Below are 23,076 nucleotides of genomic sequence, written 5' to 3'. Positions count from 1 at the left end.
ATAAGCAATAAATACAGTGTAATCTTCCATTACTTACAATCATGAGGAGCTGAACATATAAGCTTTGGCAATTATCTGCGAAAGCCTGCCTGTGCTCTTATACTTTCAAGGATACCCGTAGTAGGTATGTAGACCACTCCCATAAATATCATAAAGATGAGAATGTAGGCATAATCACTTATTTTGCTTAATCGAGAAAAATTTATTAAATGTATATTATGTGCCAGCCACTCTGCTAGGTTCTGGAAAGAAAAGAGAAAAACAAAATAGTCCTTCTCCTCAAAGACCTTACAATCTAGTAGAGAAGATAAAAATATACATACAAGTGTGACCAAAACAAATACAAGGTGATAATGGCTGGTAGTCATCTTGGTTGTCATTTCTTGAAAAGGTTCATTTTTATTTAACTGGATCATCTTTCTGAACTATTTTGAAACTGATCTTTGAGTCCCCTATTGTGTTATTTTCATCAGGAATTTCTTTTCTGTGTTTTTGTTCAGGTCAATAAAATTATTTTTGGTCGGGTCCTACTCCAATTTATCTTCTTTACTATCATTTCTCTTTCCTTATTCAGCATCCATGGTTTCACTCTTCCAACTACCACTTAAATAGGTAGGTTGAGTCCTCAGAAGGCATCTGATTATGCTCCTCAGGTGTTTTTGAATACTTGTCATGATGGTAAGAGTATCAGACCCTCAGCCACATATGGCTAGAATAGGCTCCAACTAACATTTCTCTAATCAATAGTGATTTAGAACATTTTTTTCCAAGTGACTAATGATTTCTTATTATGAAAACTGCTTGTTCATATCCCTTGACCATTTATCAATTGGGGAATGGCTCTTATTTTTATAAAGTTGACATAGTTCCCTACATATTTGAGAAATGAGGACTTTATCAGAGAAATTTGCTATAAAAATATTTGATATTACTGCATTATCTATAGTACCTTTTAGCAAAATGTAGTTTCCCTGATTATCTCTTTTAATTAGGTTTATTTTTGCTTTTGCTTTGTCTGAGATCATAGTTGCTACCTCTGCCTTTTTTTTCACTTCTGCTGAAGCATAATCAATTCTGCTCTAGCCCATTATTTTACCTCTGTGTGTGTGTCTTTCTGTTTTGAGTGTGTCTCTTGTGAATAACGTATTGTTGGATTTTGATTTCTAATCCAACCTGCTTTCTGCTTCCATTTTATGGGTGAGTTTATCCCATCACATTCACCATTATGATTCTACCTGTGTATTTGTCTCCATCTATTTTCTTCTATTTATCCTTCTCTCTCTATTTTTACCCTGTCCCCTCTCAAGAGTCAGTTTTGTTTCTAACCACTTCCTCCCTTAATCTGCCTTCCCTTTTGTTACCCCCCTCCTTTTATTCTTATTCCCCTTTTCCCTCCTACCTCCCTGTTTGGTAAGCTAGATATCTACCTCCAACTATATCTATCTATCTATCTATCTATCTATCTATCTATCTATCTATCTATCTATCTTTGTGTATGTGTATACATATATATATATATATATGTATATATATATATATATGTATGTGTGTGTGTTTGTATTCTTCCCTCTTTAAACCAATTCTGATGAGAGTAAGGTTCAAGTGTTGCCCTTGATACAACCCCCAGTAGCTAGATCTTATTGCATCATTACAGGGTATCTATACTGATAATCTGTTAATTTTCCTTTGTGGATTGTTAGACCAGTTGCTTTTGAGTAGCTAGACCTTATTGCATATGTCTAGTAGTATTGTGGCATTTGATACTACAAGAACAATGTCCATAAACAGTAGTATATGGAGGACCTCACCATTTATTGGGATTCCTTGTATTTGGATTCATGATAGTGGTGAATGCCACTGTAAAAGCTCTTCCATGTGCACCTTTTTTTGTGATATAATTTCCACATTTTTCCTTCTACTTCACCCTTCTCCCAGTGCATTTCTTTTTTTACTCTTTCATTTTTTTGAGATCATACCAATATAAATGATTCGTACCCATGTCCTCTATGTAGATTCCTTCTAACTGCCCTAACAATGAAAAAGTTCTTAAGAGTTATATGTATCACCCCATATAGGAATGTGAACGGTTTAACTTTATTGAGTCCCTCATGATTTTTCTTTCATGTTTATCTTCTTATGTTTCTCTTAAGTTTTGTGTTTGATAGTCAAATTTTCTATTCAGCTGCCGTCTTTTCATCATGAATGCTTGAATGTCCCCAATTTCGTTAAATATCCATTTCCCCCCTGAATTGTCACACTCAATTTTGCTGGGTAAATTATTCTTGGGTTGCCTTCTGCAATATCATATTCCAACCCTCTGTTCCCATTAAGGAGAGAGCTACTAAATCTTGTGTGTTCCTGACTGTGGCTCTATGATATCTGAAGTGCTTCTTTCTGGCTGCTTGCAATATTTTCTCACTGACCTGGGAACTCTGGAATTTGGCTCTAATATTCCTGGGAGTTTTTAGTTTGGGATCTCTTTCAAAGGGCAGTTGGTGAATTCTTTCAATTTTTGTTTTGCCCTCTGGACCTAAGATGTCAGGAGAGTTTTCCTTGATAATTTCTTAACATATGAGGTGTACGTGGATCTCAGGTCATCCAATATTTCTTAAATTCTCTCTCCACAATCTATTTTCCAGGTCAATTGTTTTTCCAATGAGATATTCCACATTTTCTTCTATTTTTCATTCTTTTGAATTTATTTTATTGTTTATTGATGTCTCATAGAGTACTTAGTTTCCAGGTACTCAATTCTAAATTTTAAGGAATTATTTTTTTCAGTTAGCTTTTGTACCTCTTTTCCCATTTGGTCAGTTCTGCTTTGTAAGAATTTCTTTTCTTTGTTGAATTTTTTATACTTCTTTTTTTCCATTTGGCCAATTCTGTTTTTTTTTAAGAGTTCTTTTCTTCAGTGAACTTTTGTGCCTCTTATATCATTAAACCAATTCTATTTTTAAGGTGTTATATTTTTCAGTAGTTTTGTTCTTCTTTTACAAAGCTGTTAATTTTTTCTTTATAATTTTTCCTGCTTTGCTCTCATTTCTAATTGCTTTTTTCCCTCTACTACTCATCTCTTTTTTTAATCCTTTTGGGAATTCTTGTTGGGCTTATGTCCAATTGGCATTTTTTTTCCTTAAGACTTTGATTGTAGCTGTTTTCATATTGATGTCTTCTGACTTCATGTCTTGGCCTTCCCTGCTTTTAATTTTTTTTTTTATAATTGCTTTTTATGGTTAAGTTCTTTTGTTGTTGTTTTCTCATTTTCCTAGCCTGTTTCTTGACTTTGAATTTTAAAGTTGGGTTCTGCTCTCTTTGGAGTGGAGAAGCAGAGCTCAAGCTTCAAGCTTTTTTGTGCTGCTGTTTTCAGAGCTAGTTCTGGGTATCTGAAAGTTTTTGGTGCTTCCGAGGTGATGTGAGCCTGGGAGAGGTGTGATCACTGCTCTCCTGGTCTAGTTCTGGTCTTTACTTAAAAAGGATTCATGCTCTCCTGTAGCTGTAAGTACTAGCGCTGACCTTAGACCTATGACCAAGGTCCCTGCTCCCTTGACCATGAATACTCCTCTCCATCCAGGAACTGTAGCCCAGAACTGCCTGTGGGCAATACAGTTGCCAAATAGCACCAGATTCTGCACTCAGTGCCAGCAAATAATCAGTCCCCTATAATCTCTTTCTGAGTAGTTGTTTTACCCCACTTACCCTCTCTGGGCTGAGAGCTCCTAAAGCTGCTGCTCCCACTATACCTGCTTCCCAGGCCCACTGCTTGTGATGCCACCACGTATGCCCTGAGATGATTCCCAGCCCAATGTCACATAACTCTCCTGCCAACCTCCTAATTGTCTAACACTGGAAAAATGTTTTACCCTGACCTTTGGTTGGCTGTGCTACTCCATCATTCTATTTGGAGGCTTATTTTAAAGTTGTTTGGAGGATAATGTTGTAAGACTTCAACTTGGTTGCTGCCTCTACTCTGCCATCTTGGCTCCCTTCTCCCCAAGCCTTTCAACTAATCCATTTAACCAATTCAGCCAAATAACTAATACATTTCAGTGAAAACTGCCACTGTTGACTTCAGGTTAGTTTCCCTTTAGAAAACCTTAACAAGCATATGTCCAACCTCAAAGAATCCAAATGAATGACTCCTTACTGACACTGCAGAAGGAATATTAACTTTACAGAATATTTTGCCACAGGGTTTCTTTGCAGAGAGATAATCCTCTACTGAATTGCAAATGAGTTGTGATTTACAAAATGTCAGTTGGAAGATTTTTTGGAAGATTGTTATGGCTTACAGTAGTATTTTGAATAGGAATGATTTCTGAATTGAAGGAGGAATTGGTATTTGTGGTTAGAGACTACTGTTCTGTCCAAAATGGAAGCCATCAAACCTATAGTATGAGTGACTTGAGTGTTACCATACTGTGGCTTGTTACAGACAATAGCTCTTAAATTGGAGGGTCCCTTATAGGATTTCTAGTCCAGCTCCCTACCCAATGTGAAAATTCCTTCTGTAGCATCCATTACAGATGGCCATTTGGCCTCTGCTCCAACAGAAAGGGAGAAAACAGAATTATATTCCACTGATCTATCATGCTTGTGCCCTGTATAAACTCTTACACATTGATATAAAGATTTAGATGAAATAACACACTAAGGGGCCTACTTCTCATTCTTTTAAAGGGATGTCAAGTGAAGGCAGCATGGCTTTGAAGTTGACAATCAGAGAATCAACAGATAAACAAATTGAGGCTCAGAGAGGTCACATGACTTCCCCAAAGTCAGATTTGTAATCAGCGGTGACATTTGAATTCAGGTCCTCTGATTCCAGAACCAGTTCTTTCTACTGTTTTACTCTGCCTGTCACATGCACACAAATTCTACCTTAACTCTTTATGTCTACTTCCCTCCCTTGTACTAGTACTATTCCATATTTTACTTCTAATTTGTAAAATAAGCAAATAGAGTACAATTCTGAGTCTCACAGTTTAGCATGACAAGTAATAATAACTTGTCTAGGTAGGATAGTACAGTTAAATGTGCCCTGGCTTAGGAGCTTGTGAGTTCTGTAGTCAGATTCTAGCATCACTACTATATCACTGTGTGCTTGGACAAGCTGCATACCTAGACTTCAGGTTCCTTGACTATACAAAGAATCAGAATTCATTGAGAAGGCTGATGCATTTCAGGATTTTTAGAGTCGATTTGGATAAGTCCTTAGAAGTGACATACTCCAACCCCCTATTGAAGGCAGGAGTTTCTTCCATAGCTCCTCTGATAAGTGGTCATCCAGCCTTTACTTGCATGGTTCCACGAATGGGAAATCACCTTCCCATGAGGCAACCTGTTCTGCTGTCAGATAATCCTAACTTAATAAGAAATTGTTTCTTATGTTAAGCAAAAGGGGCAGTTAGGTGGCGCAGTGAATAGAGCTCTGGCATTGGAGTCAGAAAGTTCAAATCTAGTCTCAGAAACTTAACACTTACTATCTGTGTGACCCTGGGCAAGTCACTTAACCCTGATTGCTTCACCAAAAATAAATAAATAAATAAGCAAACAAATAAATAAGTAAATTTTTCTAGATCCAACATTCCATTTTCTATTTCCGTGCTAGCTGATACAAAAAAATAAACAACACACCTGAGGAACTTAAAAATCAGATGAAGAGTTAAAATTTATACATGACGTAAAACAACCATACAGCAATGGTAACACAAAGTTAACGAGGTAGTTTGGCACAGACTGAGATGCTGTAGGAGTTCTGAGATAGGAAGAGATCAGTGTGGGCTAGAGCATTCAGGAAAGAATGAATGAATAAACAAACAAATAAATAACTAAATAAATAGAAATGTTAAGCAAAATCTGCCTACCTGTAACTCCTTTCTTAACATTTAGAGCTACACAGAATAAGTGAATTTCTTAGAATGCAAGTTTTTGGAGAGCAGGCACAGTGTCATATTTTTTTGTTTATTTTGCTTTTGTGCCCCTAGAACTGAGCACAACATCTGGCATATAGTCCATGCTTAAGAAATGCTTGTTAATTGATTCATTTGCCCCAAATTCATGTTTTTTGTTACATCCTACTGCTTTTTCTATACAAGTCATTTCTCTCTATCCAATGTGTCCCTTTGCCCTTCTTTGTTATTCTTTCCTGAATGCTCTAGCCCACACTGATCTCTTCCTATCTCAGAACTCCTACAGCATCTCAGTCTGTGCCAAACTACCTCGTTAACTTTGTGTTACCATTGCTGTATGGTTGTTTTACGTCATGTATAAATTTTAACTCTTCATCTGATTTTTAAGTTCCTCAGGTGTGTTGTTTATTTTTTTGTATCAGCTAGCACAGAAATAGAAAATGGAATGTTGGATCTAGAAAGACCTTAGAACATAGGATGCTGAATGTTAAAACTGGAAGGGGCTTTAGAACATAGACTATAGAATGTTAACATTGAAAAAGATATTAAATCATAAAATATAGACTGTTAGAAGGACCATAGGACACAGAAGGCCAAATGTTAAACCTGAAAGTGAATTTTAGAACGTAGAACATAGACTGTCTTAAATGGAAGGGGCCCAAGAAGTCATCTATTGCAACCCTCACCACCACCTTTTTTAATAGATGAGAAAATTGAGGCCTAGAGAGAAGTGACTTGACATAGTGAGTTTATTTTTCTTTCAATGGCAAGAGACTTCAGTACTTGGCTACAATAGAATTTTTCGTTTAGAGTAGGATTTGCTGCAAGGCCAATGTTGTTTTTCAGTTGTGATTGATGTTTTGTGATCCTGCGGACCATACCGTCCATGGGGTTTTCTTGGCAAAGATACTGGAATGGTTTGCCATTTCCTTCTCTTGTGGATTAAGGCAAACAGAGGTTAAGTGGTCAAACAGCTAGGAAGTGTCTGAAGTTGGATTTGAACTCGGGTCTTTTTAACTCCAGGCCCAGCGCTCCATCCGCTGGGCCACCTAGCAGGGTTCCTATAGGGGTGGGGATTTGGGGGAGGAGATATATAATGGTCAGAATCTGTTACTGTCTATGCAAAGTCATGCTAAAAATCTTTTTTTTTTTAAATTAAAGTCATAGTCTCATAGATGAAGCACGGCCCTCAGAGAACATGAAGTCCAAACCCTTCATTTTACAGAGAAGGAAACTGAAGCCAAGTCCTGTGCTCACTGAGGCTTAGGAGTCTTTCTGTTAGGCCTAGATTTAGATTGTTCTGGCTTTTGGCTCTCATAGCAGGAACAGATTTTTTCGTATACAGATGGCCTCATTTCTGATTATCACTGGAGGCTGGACCTCATGCACCACAGAGAACGATTCTGGTGACAAAATATGATCATTGAATAACATCTCATCCCAGTGGCTGCTTTTTCAGGTCACATTCCTAGACAACACAAGTAAAGGCGTTGATGAATATGTCCCTTGCATCAAAGCAAAAGACAAATCCGTTACTTTCAGAAATCAACATTATTGACCATAAATGGACTTTGCCAGCTGTCACATAAATTTACCACATGAATTTGACCAGTCATCAGACTATGTGCAGTGGAATCTATCAGAGATCTGACTTTACATAGAAATTTAGTAAAAGCCTTTCCTGGGCAGGGCCCTGAGAAAGAGTCCCTGAAGGGGACAAAGAAGAATAAAGCACAATCCTTACCAACAAGGAGTGGACAGTCTAGTATGAGGAGGTGATGCCGGTGCACAGAGCACTAGAATACAAAGGAGAATGGGGTACGTTACACTGAAGTAGGAACAAAGTATTCTATGAGACATCTGCATAAAGTGAGAGAATTTCTGGCTGATGGACTCAAGGAAAGCTTTATGGAAGAGGTCACATCTAATTCAGTTCTTTCAGCAAACACTAAGAGCCCACTAGGCTGTGCAAGGCACCTTGCTCAGGGCTGTGGATGCAAACAAGAATAAGACATTTACTCTACTCTGAAGGACTTTACAACCTACTGAGGGCTTAGGGTGAAAAGACATAGACACAGATAATTATGATTCAAGACAGCATTGCACCAATAGGTTGAAGGATGATAATGTATGAGAAATTTAAGGAGAGGCAGTTCATTTTGAAAAGGAAGGTTTCTGAAAAGAGACAGGCCTTGAGCTAGGCCATGAAAGAAAGGACCTCAAGAGATGGAAATGGGTGAGATAGAGGGTGGCTGGTCCAGGCATGTAGATAATGTGAATGAAGGTGTGAAATGGTGGAGGACAGGACAAGGAGCAGAGAAGGGGTTGGATTTGGCTGGAATTCAGAGCATATGAAGGGCAGAGGGGTATGTTAAGGCTGGAAAGGTAGGCTCAAGCCAGATTAAAGAGGGCTTTGATGCCACAATCAGTTCACACTTTCTTTGGTACGAAGTAGGGAGTCTCTGAAGGTTTTTGAGCAGAGGAGTAACAAGAAGAGAATAGAGCATCAGGGAGCATATCATAGAAGAATATGAGAGTACCCTTTTGCTTAATGGAATGAATTTTAAAAATTCATAAACATTTACTGATAACTGTGCCAGATCTTGCAGTAAGGGTTCAGCAGGTATGTGTTTCTAGTCCTCCAAAGGCAGCTAGGTGGGGCAGTAGACATAGTACTGAGACTAGAGTCAGTATGGATCTCAAATCTGGCCTCAGACACTTTGGGATAGGATCACTGTGTGATCCTGGGCCAGTCACTTAACTGGTCTGCCTCACTTTCCTCAACTGTAAAATTGGTATAATAATAGCACCTACCTCCCAAGGTCTTTGTGAGCATCAAATTAAGGAGATAATATCTGTAAAACAGCAGAAAGCCTGGCACATGATAGGCATTTACTAATGCCTGTTTCATTTGGGGAGTAAGTGGCAGATTTGGGGTTTGAATCTACGTCCTCTGTTGCAAAGTCCATATAAAAATCGCCATGAAGGTTTCTTGAACCATGGTTGCTGTGAATCTGTGGGCACTAGTACCTTATGGGATTCAAAACTCCCCAATTTTAAAAGTTTTCTTCATATTTTTCTAGTATTCCTGATCCCATTCCCAACCCCAACTCTACTCTGCCCAGTCTGGAAGACAGAGTACTGCCTTTTCTACATGCACGTAGCCCTTTGCTGACACTTGTCTGATGCATTTGTCGTCTTCTGATTTGGATTCCCATTATTTATGTAAATGTCAAGCATAATGTAGCGAAAAAAGCAGTATAATCTGATTTAGTAGATTCTTGTCCAGTCTCTGCAGCTTTACCATCTATGTATCCCTCCACCTATCGGCCTCAGTTTTCTCCTCTGTAAAATAGGGGTATAAGGGTAGTGATTTTTATTGTGCAAACTTTGTAAAGTTGTTTTCGGGATCAAATAAAATAATTCTCATCAAATATTTTGTGGCCATAAAATGTGATACGGAAATGGAAAGTACTAGTTACAGTTCCTCCTGAACTGTAAGCTACCTGAGGGTAGAAAGGGGGAAATAGTGCACTGGATTTGGTGTCAAAGGGCTGGGATTTACATTAGAACCCTTCTACTTACCAGCTGTATGATTGTCACTTTAGTCCTTCTTGGTCTTCAGTTTCCTCATCCAAAAAAAAAAAATGAGGATATGGTCTAGATGACTGATAAAAATCTCTTTCAGCTCCAAAACCATGGTTTTGTATTTTCTTTATCCCTGTATGTTCTCTAATGCCTAGCCTAGTATTCTGCACTTAAAAATGTGTCTTGAATGAGGAGTAGAGATTCTGTTCCCCCCCCCACCTTGAATTCTTCAGTAAATAACAGGTACATTTCTACTGAGAGGTCTCCTTTGGTCACTTTTTGCAAAAGACTTCATGTTTGGGTGAGGATAGATCTCCTCAAATTTCCCAGTTGGATATGTGTCTAGCATTTCTCCCCTTATCTTTACAAATGCTAAGCCCAACATCCTCACTATAAGCCATTTCAGCTCACAAATATTACTTCAATCCCATGACAGCTCCACATCTGGAATTTGCACATTCAGCATGAAGGGCATTACCGTACATGGTGCCTTTCATATTTTGTTGGTTGACACATAGCTATTATTACAGTAGGGCTGAAATTCCATGCAGATTATAAGAGGAAAATGCCAAGGTCCCTTTCACCTTTAAATCTGTGACCCTGTCCTGATTTTATGGATGAGAAAACTGAACATCACTGAGTTTAAATGGTCATGATCAGACAGTCATAACAAGTGCCTGAGTTGTGATGGGAGCCCAGTTTTCCAAGTTATTCCTTCATGGTCAAGTTGCCAACTTCATGCTATTGTCATGTTGCCTGTCCTGGCACCTTGCTCTGGTTCTAATTTGATGAATCTAATCTGCTAGGGGCTGGAAAATCAGGTATCCAAGCTGATTAGAATTGTGTCTAAAATAAGTACAAACAGGATCTGAGTGAATGAGAGGTGAGAGCTTCCTCCCTCCTAAGATTAAAAAAAACTGTTGTGGAATGTATTTTGGATGACCAAATACCACTTCTGCTTCCTAATGGGCTCAGAGAATCATAGGATTTAGAGCTAAAAGAGATCTCAGAGACTATTCAGTCTAATCCTTTCATTTTAATGATGAGGAAACAGATTTAGAAAAGGGAAGTAGTGAGCCCAAGATCACCAAGCAGAAGGTATCAGAGCTGAGATTCAAAAATGGTGACTTCCTGGGTGGCATGGGGATGGGGATATGCCAATCCACATTTTCACTGAATGAATGCTAGTTGCATGGTCTGTTTTGTCCTAGGTGTTTTGACAAAAGCAAGAAGAAAAAAATCCATTACTTCAAGTCCACTTGAAGACATGAGACTCTCAAGTAGGAAAAAGAAACCAAAAAGTACAATAATATAAAATGAAGTGTGGAACTATGCGTTACAGACAATGAGGAGAGTGGTCTAGGAATTCAGGGAAGGAGAATATCACTGTGGGGCTGAAGAGTTCAGGGAAATCTGCATGAGAAACATGGGATGAGCTGGACCTTGAAGAATAGGCAGCATTGTGGTGGAGAAGAGGAAGAGTATTTCTAGTAGTAGGCATAAGGGTGGTGGTGCAGGGAAAAACAAGGAAGGAGTTCTTATCAGTATGGCCTGTCTCTTCATGAATGCAAACAAGATGCACCCAAGAGGGACATCAAAGAGAGGATACATAGAAACTTGCTGGAGAGAAAGTTCATAAAATGGAACAGGCAACACCTCATAAAGAATAAATGCAATTTCATTCTCATTTGAGCTCAGAGACCTAAGGAAACATGGGGCTCAGATGTGGAAACCACGATACTGATAAATATCCTTTATTAGAACAATGTTCACACTGCCAGGGGGAAGAGGTCACTTTTATAGGTACTCTGTGGCGGTGACTTCCCTTGCTAATGCATCCAGAAACTCAATAAATCAAGAGCTCACTCTAATTTCTTTGCTCCAAGCACTAATAGTCCTTCAAGTGTAAAAGAATGAGAAGTGATTTTGGAACCAGAGGACCAAGATTCAAATCCTAGCGCTCTGGCTTTCCTCCTGTGTCACCGTGGACAAATCAATCTGCCCCTCTGGGTCTTCATTTCCTCATTTAGCAAATGAGAGGGTTGGACCATGCAAACCTATAGTCTCTTCCAACTTGAAATCTATGATCCTATGATATTCCCTCCTGGACCACCTTGACAACACCTTTCAGCAAGTGATCGTGCGCTGGGTAAATAATATGTGGTGACTGATTTCTCCCTCCACTCTTATTTTCCATTAGATTTTATTAATTCACTTTATTTGTATATCATTGTAATTCCTGTACCTACTCCATCTCCATCTTCCCATGCTCCAAAGTGAACCTTCCCTTGTGACCAAAAAATACAGTTAAGTGAAAACACCTGATATAGTAACTTGAATTGACTATATATATATATATATATACATATATATATACTATTCTGCCCTACCTTTTTGCTGAAAAGAGGAAGTTTTATTTCATTATTTGTTCTGTAAGATTATTACCAGATTTTGAGCTATTCAGCATTTGGTTTTCTTTTAGTGATAATTTCATTTACATTGTAGAAGTCACTGTGTATCTTCTTCTTTGGTCCTGCTTACTTTACTCTGCATTAGTTTGTACAAGTCTTCCATGTTTCTCAGGTGGTTTGAACTTGAAATCAGGAGGACCTGCCTGAGATCCTTACCTCTCTGTGACCCTAGGCAAGTTACTCAACCTTTCAGCCTCAGTTTCCTCATCTGTAAAGGGGATAATAGTACTTACCCCATAGGGTAGTTATGAGCATCAAGTGAGATATGATGCATGAAGTGCTTTGCAAACCTTAAAGCCCCATAAAAATGGCGGCTGTTGTTGTTTGTTACTGTATGGTGACATTCCATTCCATTCCCAAGCTGCAGTTTGTTCAGGCAGTCATCAGTGGGCCCCCTTTTTTGGGGGTTCTTCATTGCCACAAATATGCTGCTCTGAATATTTGGGTAGAAATTGGACTTGTGACTCAGTCTTTGGCCTCCTTGGGGTATATGCCAAGGCCTCGGGCTCAGCACAGAGCCTGGGGCATTGTATGTGCTTAATAAATATTTATTGATTTATTCCCTTGACTTGGAGCAGTGGAGGAGGGGATGGTGGAGGCAGTTACTGAAGCCTTAAGCAAATAGACCAGAAACTGCTCTAGATTTTGCCAGGAAGAACACACAGAGAGGATAATGCCTAAGTGCTTGTGACAGCTATTTTGCATGATCACTGACCTCCTTTGATTCCTCCTGGCTTTTGGCTGTGTTCCAGATTGATGAGCCTGCCAGAAAAATGACCCCTGAATAAGGGAAGGGTGACTTTGCCTTGTCCTCCATTACCCAGTGGACCTCAGTCCTCAGGGAAGCTGTCGTCATGCTTACCTAGGCATTAAAAAATGTTTGTTTAATTGAATTGAATTTTTGCAGCATCCCTTTTTAGTAGAGAGTATGTAATTTGACAATTGCTTTCTGATGCCTTGCTGTGTCTGGCAATAGCCCTATGCTAAGCTGCTTCCCAGACCCAGAAGCCTCCCCTTCTGACCTCAGAGTCCCTAACTCCATTCCAAGTTTTGCCCAAGAGTCATCTCCTTTAAGAGACCTTTTCTGAACCCTCTACTTGTTAGTTGCTGGCCCCTACTGACTGAGTTTTTTTTCTTTTAACTTCTGTATTTACTTATCTGTGAATGAGGGTCCTTCAGATGAGGAACCGAAGTTCTAAGAAGGCAAATGACTTACCCATTTACCTAAGAAGTTAATGACTCACACACATAGCAAGTGGCAGTCAGGATCTGAACCGAGGTCCTTTGAATCCAAATCTAGCATGGTTTCCACTGCACTGTGTTGTTCCACCTCCGCCCCTCAAATAGGATGTGAGATGCTTGGGGACAGTGTCACTTTTGTGTTTGTATCCCCATCTTCTAGCTCAGTGCTTGGAAAAAGGTAGGCACTTAAGAAATACTCATTGATTGCCAGCAGAGCTCAAGATTTTGTCAGTGTGTAATAAGTATTGCATCTGAAGTCAGAAAGACATGATTTAATATTCTGCCTCTGACTTTTACTACCCTGCTGTGTGCCCTTGGGTAAGCCTCCTTTATCTCAACCTCAGTTTCCTTATCTGAAAAATGAAGATGTTGGACTAGAGATGCTCTCTAGGGTTACTTTTAGTTTTAGAACTGTGGCCTTGAGCTGAAAAGGCTTCGTGCCCAAGTCTGCTGGGGGATGGGATCATAGATCTAGAAGTGAAGGGGGCTCAGAGGCCATCCAGGCCCACCTAAATATCTTACAAATGAAGAAACTGAGGTCTAGAGAAATGTGTTAATTTGACCAAGGTCACATAGATAGTAAGTGTCAGAGGAGGGAGTTCGAACCTACTTCTGACTCCAGAGTCTGGGCTCTTCCATTTTTCCACAGGTCTGAGAAGTAGCCTAAATGTGTTTGTAAGCCTCATTACCAGAAATTCAGTTGTATCAGGTGGTTTGATTGTCCTTCTTCCTTCCTTCCTTCCTTCCTTCCTTCCTTCCTTCCTTCCTTCCTTCCTTCCTTCCTTCCTTCCTTCCTTCTTCTTTCTCTCCTTTTCTCTTTTCCTTCTCTCCTCTTTCTTTCCTTCTTTCTTTTTCTTTCGTTATCTTTTCTCTCTCTCTTTCTGTCTCTTTCTGACTTTCTTTTTCTTGATTTTTCTTTCTCTTTCTCTCTTTCACTTGCTTTTTTCTTTCTCTTTCACTTCAATTTATAGCAATATCTGCTAAAGCATGTAGGAGTGTTGCTTTTTGTATGTGGGGAGAGGACACACAAGGTGGAAATCACAGATCTTGGAAATCCTAAAATAACAGAGCCCAGAGTTGGTCAAGCATCTCAGCTCAGGGCACAGAGTATAAAGAAGGTTCACTTTCCTTCCTTGGTAGCAGAGAGCATCACCATGGGAGTCCTCCTACAGCCTTAAATAATGTGGTTTGTTTTTTTTTAAACTGAACTCAACATAAAAACAAGTGTTCATTAAGAGAACAAAAGTACCCTGTAAGAAATTGGTTTTCTTTCTTGCCCGGATGAGGACACGGTGGGTAATTGCAATGTTGAAACAAGGAGAGCTTCCTTGTTTCCTCTTGTCTGAGAGGAACATAGCATTTGGCTGTAAGGAAAAATGACATCAGCAAGTAAGAAAGCCCAGGCACCCCGGTGGAAAGGCCCACTGGCACATACCAGGCCAGTAAGGCTGTGCTCACTTGGCAGAGTGAGGCTGGCACTCGCCACCACTGTGGGGGAGGAGAATAAGGAGGATGGGGATGAGGATGGTGATAGCTCAGTTGTCTATAGCGCTTTATGGTTTGTTCCATTCCTGGGATTAGCCACTTGGCAAGTACCCATATGTTCACCTTGGGGGAAGGGAAGAAGAAGGACAATCATGCCAGAAGGAGAAATAATTATGAAGAGAAAAGCTATTTCTATCTGTCCCCCCACCCCCATCAGGAGCTAACTCTGAGACAATTAGGATCACAGCTTTTGAGCTGAAAGGAATCTTGTAGCTCACGAAGCCCAACCCCCTCATCTTCCAGATGACAAAAGGTTCCATGACTTGCCCAAATGAATCCACTTCTTCCAGACACCAGTTTCAGTGCTCTAACCATGGCACCATCCTGCCTCCAAAGCCTCCAGCTTTCTTTTCTCCAAGGCAGGAACAAATCAGAACTTTAGCACTGCAGCAGGAGCAGGGGTTAACCAGCTGGGCATGCCCAGGACAAACCACCTAACCAGAGCCAAGGAGCAAGTCCCAAAAGGGCCATTCTCATTGCTTGTCTCACCTGGGGGCCATAGATGAACCAGTGGGTTGTTAGAAGCTTTCCCAAGGGCAAGGAAAAGACATGGTTTAAGGGGAATATTAGTCAGCAGCCTAGAATGTGCCTTTCTCTTTGTAGCCCTCTTCAGCATCCTTCCGTGCCAGGTTGAATTGTGGGATATTTAGTCAGCAGCTGGAAAGGCAATAATCTCAGTGGCTGGCTGAAGGATGTGGAGATCCGCCCTCCTTTTTTCTGCTTTTATTGTACCTCTCCAAATCAGGAATCTTATTTTCCTGTGTGTAAACTGCCTTAATTTTGACAACATAGAATCATTGGATAAGAGATTTGGAGCTGGAAGGGACCTCAGAGGCAGCATAGGCCATTTTATACATGAGGAAATAGAGGTCCCAGGACGTTAAGGGCCTTTGGCAAGTAATTTCCTCTCTCTAGACCTCAGTTTTCTCGTCAGTAAAATGAGTGGGCTGGATAAGATAACTCCCAGTCTCAACCATCTATGATTTGGATATTTGTAATACCTTGGCTTGAAAGACAGCAAAAGACCTACCAGCAGAAGCCCTGGACTTCGGGTCCAGAGACCTTTTTTCAAGTTTAGTATTTGAGAATAATTCTCTGTGACCTTAGGCATAGCACTTTACTGTCTTGATCTTCTGCTTCTTTCTCCATAAAATGAGAATAATAACACCTGTCCTATCCACCTCACAGGGTTATTAGGAGGATCAAACAGGGTAACATGAAGCACATCATTTGAGTTATTTATACATTAGTAATAATTGAATATCCTAATATCTGTTTGACAGCAAGGTATACAGTTAATATTCCATTACATTCATGTATCAAGACTTGTTAGACAATTCATCCAGCAACAAGCATCTACTTCATTTTGAGTTCTTTGGTACAAAACAAAAGTGCTGCTAAAATATTTTGGTATATACGTGGCCTTTTTTATCATTGATTTCCTTGGGCATTTGGTGATTAATTTCCATAGGGAGCTAGCTGGTACAGTGGATAGAGTGCTGGATCTGGAATGAAAAAGAAATGAATTCAAATCTTCCCTGAGATAGTTTCTAGCAATGGGACTGTGGGCAAGTCAGTTAACCTCTCTTTGCCTCAGTTTTCAGATCTTTGAAATTGTAGTTGAGTTGTTTTTTCAGTTGTGTCCATCTCTTCATGACCCCATTTGGGGTTTTCTTGGCAAAGATACTGGAGTCGTTTGTCATTTCCTTCTCCAGCTCATTTTACAGATGAGGAAACTGAGGCAAATAGGGTTAAGTGACTTTCCCAGGGTCACATAGATAGTAAGTGTCTGAGGCCAAATTTGTACTCAGGAAGATAAGTCTTCCTGAGCACTCTATTCACTATACCACCTAGTGCTGTAAAATGGGGATAATAATAACACATACTTCCCAGGGTTGTTATGAAGATCAAATATGAAAGGATTTATTAAATGCTTGGCAAATCTTACAGTGCTATGTAATTCTAGCAGCAGCAGCAGCAGCAGCAGCAGCAGCAGTAGTAATAGGATATTCCTAGCACGAGGTGCTCTGAGTCAAAGGGCATGAACTCAGGTGGTTTAAGGAAGGAAGAACTGATCTTCAACTTCATCTATGCTAGGAAGATTGTGGAATCTGAGGGTCCCTGAAGCCATTGGTAGCAATGCATCCTCATCATCATTCGTCATGATGGTCACATACTAGAATGAGTCTATTCTGTACCAAGGTGGATACACCTTAGTGCAAATAATAACCACACTGCTGTGCCAATAATAACTTACCCAGGGCATCTCAACCTGGGTGAAAATTTGTCTATATCTTTTCTTAAATCTCTTAGTTCTTTTATCATTTTCTGATCAGCAAGGCAACACTCAGACTGCCCATCACTTACTCTCAATACATGATAGGACCAACTTTTCTGTCATATTTATCATTACGCATATGTAGTCTTTTTAAAATTTAAAGGTATTTCCCTCATGGTAACCATGCTAGATAGGCAGTGAATATTTTTTTTACATGACCATTTTACAGATGACAAAACTGAGGATTTGAAGAGCAAAATGACTTATCTAAGGTCTCAAAGTGAATTAGTATTAGAGTTTATAGAGGAACCATCCACTCCCCATGCCAGTGACCATTGTGTGCTGCTTTTGAAGAACAGGAAGACACCAGCAGAGGTTTATCTGTTGCTCAGTTGTGAAGTCTGGCTGTCCCCTATTCCTGGAATGTTCTCCGTCCTCATTTGTACTTCCTGGCTTCCCTGGCTTCCTTTAAGTCCCAGCTAAAATCCCAGCTTCTCCAAAAAGCCTTTCCCAGTCCATCTTAATTCTAGTGCCTTCCTTCTGTTGATTATTTCCTAAATATACTGTATATAGCTTGTTTGTACACAGCTGTTTGCATGTTGTCTCCTCATTAGGCTGTGAGCTTCTTGGGAGTAGGGACTAGCTTTTGCCTCTCTTTTTATCGCCAGAGCTTAGCACAGTGCCTGGAACATAGCAGGTGCTTCATAAATGTTTATTGATTGACTGGTCTTCCTACATGGAAAATCTCCCATCTCCAAACTGCATCTGCTTACTGACTGACTTCTGAGCTGCTGCAAATCCTAAAAATATACAGCAGAACTGAAAATTAGAAGGGCCATTATCACTTTGTTCGTTTAGTTATAGCTTTCCTTATGCACAAATTTGATCTTATTATTCTTCCCGTGCTCAAAACAACACAGATCCCCAGTCTCCATGTAATTTCCTTGGTCCTTCAAGGCTCTCCATAATCTAGCACCTACCCAATTATATGTATTTTACTATCTGGAGTATTTGAAGGTCTCCATATATTCTGTGTGCTTTTCCACATGAAGTAGGATGGCAGAATAGGGGTTAGGGGTTATAGTAATAATTTCTAAGGTCCCTTCTAGCTCTTAACGTTCTATGATCTATGTACTAAAATTCCTTTCAGAATTGGCATTCTCTGTTCTATGTTTTAAGGGCCCTTCCAGCTCTGACTTTTGATGTTTTATGTTCTAAGGCCCCTTCCACTTCTAGCATTTTATGTCCTATGAAATGTGATTTTATGTGATTCTGACTTTTGAGTACAATGTTCAGAGAAGGGATAGTGTAGTATGATCTAAGACAATGAATGAGGAAGCCTTTATTTGCATGGTTGTGGGGAGAAACATGCCTTAGCTGCTGCTTTTTTAATGCAGTGGTCACTTGATGGTTCTCCATCAATGAACTGGAGTTGCAATCTTTCTGACTTTTCAGATTAAGGTGAGTTAGATAAACATTTGTTAGCTTCCTTCCCCAGTGACATTATCTCATTTGTTTCTTTTTTCAGAGTGACCGACTACTCATTAAAGGAGGAAGAATTATCAATGATGACCAATCCTTCTATGCAGACCTCTACTTGGAAGATGGACTTATAAAGTTGGTTGGCCAAAACATAATACTTTGAATACTTTTCTGATTTAGTTCAGTGGTATTCTATAGTATATATTACTATGCATATAGTAATACATTTTATATATATATATATATATATGTATATATATATATGTATTCCTGAACTCTACCTAAGTAGTATCTATCTATCTATCTATCTATCTATCTATCTATCTATCTATCTATCTATCTATCTATATGTTTATATACACTTATATACACACCTATATGTTTATGTCTTTATACATATATGTATGTGTGTGAACATGTATATATGCTTATATGTGTATGTATATATTCACATATGTGGATATAAGTGTACAACTATATATTTTTACTTAGACTACTATTCAGATAAGTGCTTATATAAATTTTCCTGCTGGCATTAGAAATACGGAATGATACAGAAAAATGTTCTTTAGGTTGGGATGTAGTTGTTATTATTGTTTATGAGATTGGCTGTCAGATTTATAGGGTATTAAAAAAGTTAGATTCCACACTGGACAATTTCACCAGAGTAGAAGTGTGATTGTCTATCTCTCTCTAATCTTTATGTTTTTGATTTTTTTTTTATTCTTTCATTGGCCTCCAAAAACCACTGAGGTAATTCAGAGCTATTGAGTGGTGATGGGTGCAGAGTAATGTAATGTGCAATTGGTTCTTTCATATACATATTAGGAAAAATTAAAGATTTGCCAGTGTTTTTAACAGTATGAATGGACCTCTCTCAGCTATTGATTCCATAGGAACTACAGTTGGTGTCCAGGGGGTGGAATTTGCTGGTCTATATTTGACCAGGAAGGGACCAAGAATTACCCTGGGATCTAAGTGAGTAGGAAAAAGAAAGGGGTGTCTATGTGGGGTCCAAGTCAGAGATATCAGCATGAGGGCATTTCCTAGATTGGGGGATTCCATGACAACTCAAGAGAAAGAACAGGTTGTATCAAAGGGGGTCAAATTAGTGAAGATTTATTGAGTGCCTGCCAGATGTTGGGCATGGTGCTAGATGCTGAGGTGTATATAAAGATGGATTTGATATTGTTATCACTCTATAGAAGTTTACAATCTGAGGATAAAAGACATGTGCACAAGTAAGTATATTGTAAAACGGAGTGTCTGAGACATAGAGCAAGAGCAGGCAATGGGATAAATCTGATTAGGAAAATTAGAAGTTGTTCAGTTGTTTTCAGTAATGTGGAACTCTTCATGATCCCATTTGGAGTTTTCTTGGCAAAGATACTGGAGGTGTTTGTCATCTCCTTCCTTAGCTCATTTACAGATGTGGAAACTGAGGCAAATAGGGTCAAATGCCTTTCCCAGGGTCACACAGCTAATAAGTGTCTGAGGCCAGATTTGAACTCAGGAAGATGTCTTCTTAATTCCAGGCCCAGCACTCTATCCACTACAAGATCTAGCTGCCCTAAGATTAGAAGTACAATTTATTAGAAGTATTTTATTGTACTGTGTTATGGAAATGCTGTTTTATTCCATAAATTAAAAATTAAAGTAAAAAAATATATAAAAAACAAGTACAATCAAGCAAAATGTGTCTGATACCTATAGAAGGCTGAACAAACAGGACAACACATGAAATAGACGCATTGTGCTAAGTACTTTCTACAGGGCTGAGGAATTTGGCAGAACCTGCCTAGGCCAGGCAGATGAGAAGTCAACTCCAAGGTGACCAGCTACCTCAGGAAGGGTCAGGTAGACCCCAGCTTCAGACAGACAGTCTCTGCCAGCTCTAAGAGCAGAGAACCAGTAAGGGCAAAACTAAAGGACGGAGCTGGTGAGCTTTCATCCCAGGGTAGGGGGCATTTGCTCTGTTCTGTTTTGCACGCCTGGTCTGCTGGCTATGGCAGCCTTATTACCATGGGCATTTCTTGGGCCAATAGGAAATCGGAACCCTTTAGGCAAACCCTGGACCGATACAAATCAATCCATCATTCAGGTATTAAATGCCTACTGTGTGGCAGGTACTGTACTGACATACTAGAATTATCTCCTTGTAATGAGCAGCCAACCTTGTATCAACGATTTAGATGAAATATTGAGACTTTGGGGTGCTTTGTCCCTTCTCTAACTAAACTTCTAGACAAACGAGATAATATTTGATAATCAAATTAAATAATATTTTTGAAGTGCTTAGCACAGTGCCTGGCACATCGTAGGCCCAACAAATGCTTATTCCCTTTTATTTCCCCTTGTCTCTCTTTCACTCCTTCCCCTTTCCTTTTTTTCCTCTTCCTCCCTTCCCCTTCCCCCGCCCCTTGCCTATATCTAGTAAAGTAGCTTAGCTAGGCTCTGGGACCAAAATATTTTCTTCATGTTTATTCAGTGCCAAAGCAAGGTCGGGGGAAGGGAAAGGAAAGAGAAAAGGAATCAGAGAAATGAAAGCCCAAAGCCTTAAAGCACATTTGGATAGGATGCCCTCTTGTGGGCTGTTTGAGGTGCTGACATCCAGACATGATTGCCATCTGAGAGTGGTCTTGGCGGACAGAAGTAGGGGAGTTTTGGCAGGAGCTAGAGGCAGGGCCCATTCCCAGTCTTCATTCATTCATTCACGGATACCTGTGTGTTCCTCTGGACTTTGGAACCTACTCACTTTCTTTCAGGATTCCCTGTATTTCTGGCTAAGCTGCTAATCTGGATCTCTGGATCAAGCCAGATGACCTGCTTGTGAATAGCCATGTGGGGACTCCATTCCCACAGTCATCACCTGAATAGAGGAAGTCATATGACTCATCTGGGCGGCTCAGCTGCAATAGCTTCCCTAGAGATCTGCCCACCTTTACTCCCCAGTTGCTAATCTATACTTCATGCCTCTCATAGAATAATCTTTTGGAGATAGAACTGGTTGCTTTAATCCTTTGCAGTGCAGCTAGTTGACACCGTGGATAGAGTCATGGGCCTGAAGTCAGGAAAACTCCTCTTCTTGAGTTCAAATCTAGCCTCAGACACTGGGAGAGTCACTTAACCCTGTTTGCCTCAGTTTCCTCATCTGTAAATGAGCTAAAGAAGGAAATGGCAAACCACTGCAGTATCTTTGCCAAGAAAACCCCACATGGGATCAAGAAGAGTTGGACATGGCTGAAAACAATTGAACTGTTTCCTACAGAGAAAAGTTAAAACTCATGTCATTCAATTAACATCACTTCCTTCAGGGATAATCACCTGCTCATTGGCCTCATAGGTATCACCCCAGTGTTGTTTGGAGGATCAAACAAAATAATAGATATCAGCAGTTTTTAAAAAATTTACATTATGTAAATATGATCCATTATAATGATGTGAACTGTTTGGAATAGCATTAACAACTCAGTTTAGTTGTTTAATTAATTAATGGATTCAGTCATTTAATAGATTAAACCAATAGATTCATTCATCTATTTGTCAAGCACCTTTACTACATATAAGACTATGCTAGTTGTTCTGGGAATACAAGGGAGGATGAGGCAGGGCCTCTTTCCTCTAGGAGAGTAGCTCACATGTCTACACAAATAACTAGAAGTCCAGGCAATGTATGAAAAGCTCCGCATAATCTGAAATTCAAAGAATGTCTTCCTTTTTTTGCTTTCTCTGTAATTTTTAATTTTTAATAGTATTTCATTTTTCCCAATTACTTATCAAGACAGTTTTCAGCATTCTTTTTTTTTTGCCTTTTTGGTTAGGTTATCAGGGTTAAGTGACTTGCCCAGGGTCACATAGCTAGTGAGTGTCATGTGTCTGAGGCCAGATTTGAACTCAGGTTCTCCTGACTCCAAGGCTGGAGTTCTATCCACTGTACCACCTACCTGCCCCTAGCATTCATTTTTACAAGATTCTGAGTTCCATCCTTCCTCTCCTCTCCCTAAAATGGTAGGCAATTTGATATAGGTTAGACATATTTCTGTATTAGCCACAATTGTGAAAAAAGCAACAGATCAAAAGGAAAAAAAACATGAAAAAGAATGAAGTGAAAAAATGCACTTCAATCTGCATTCAGAGTCCATCAGTTCTTTATCTGAATGTGGATAGCATTTTCCTTCATGAGTTCTTTGTACGTGTCTTGAATCATTGTATTGCTGAGAAGAACTGAGTCATTTATAGTCGATCATCACACAACGTTGCTGACACTGTGTACAGTGTTTTCCTGGTTCTGCTCATTTCACTTTGCATCGGTTCATACACATCTTTCCAGGTTTTTCTGAAATCTGCCTGTTCATCGTTTCTTATTGCACAATAGTATTCCATAATATTCATATACCACAGCTTGTTCAACCATTCCCCAATTGATAGGCATTTCCTCAATTTCTAATATTTTGCCACAACAAAAAGGGCTTCTATAAATATTTTTGTGCGTGTAGGTCCTTTTCCATTTTTTTATGATCTTTGGGTTACAGACCTAGCAGTGGTACTGCTGGATCAAAGG

The 23,076-nt window shown here is 39.5% G+C and overlaps 1 protein-coding gene across 1 annotated transcript in view; it reads left to right on the top strand.

Annotated features, from left to right (window-relative positions):
* CRMP1 (collapsin response mediator protein 1) overlaps positions 1-23,076 on the top strand; it is an 80,131-nt gene that overhangs the window by 11,928 nt on the left and 45,127 nt on the right. Inside the window, 1 exon segment of the mRNA XM_020992296.2 lies at positions 18,562-18,650. Within this exon segment, the coding sequence (XP_020847955.1) occupies positions 18,562-18,650 (89 nt within the window).

Source organism: Phascolarctos cinereus, unplaced genomic scaffold (assembly GCF_003287225.1).
Source record: "Phascolarctos cinereus isolate Bilbo 61053 unplaced genomic scaffold, phaCin_HiC Scaffold_9;HRSCAF=440, whole genome shotgun sequence".
Taxonomy (NCBI): Eukaryota; Metazoa; Chordata; class Mammalia; order Diprotodontia; family Phascolarctidae; genus Phascolarctos; species Phascolarctos cinereus.
This window is presented reverse-complemented; position numbering and strand designations above follow the sequence as displayed.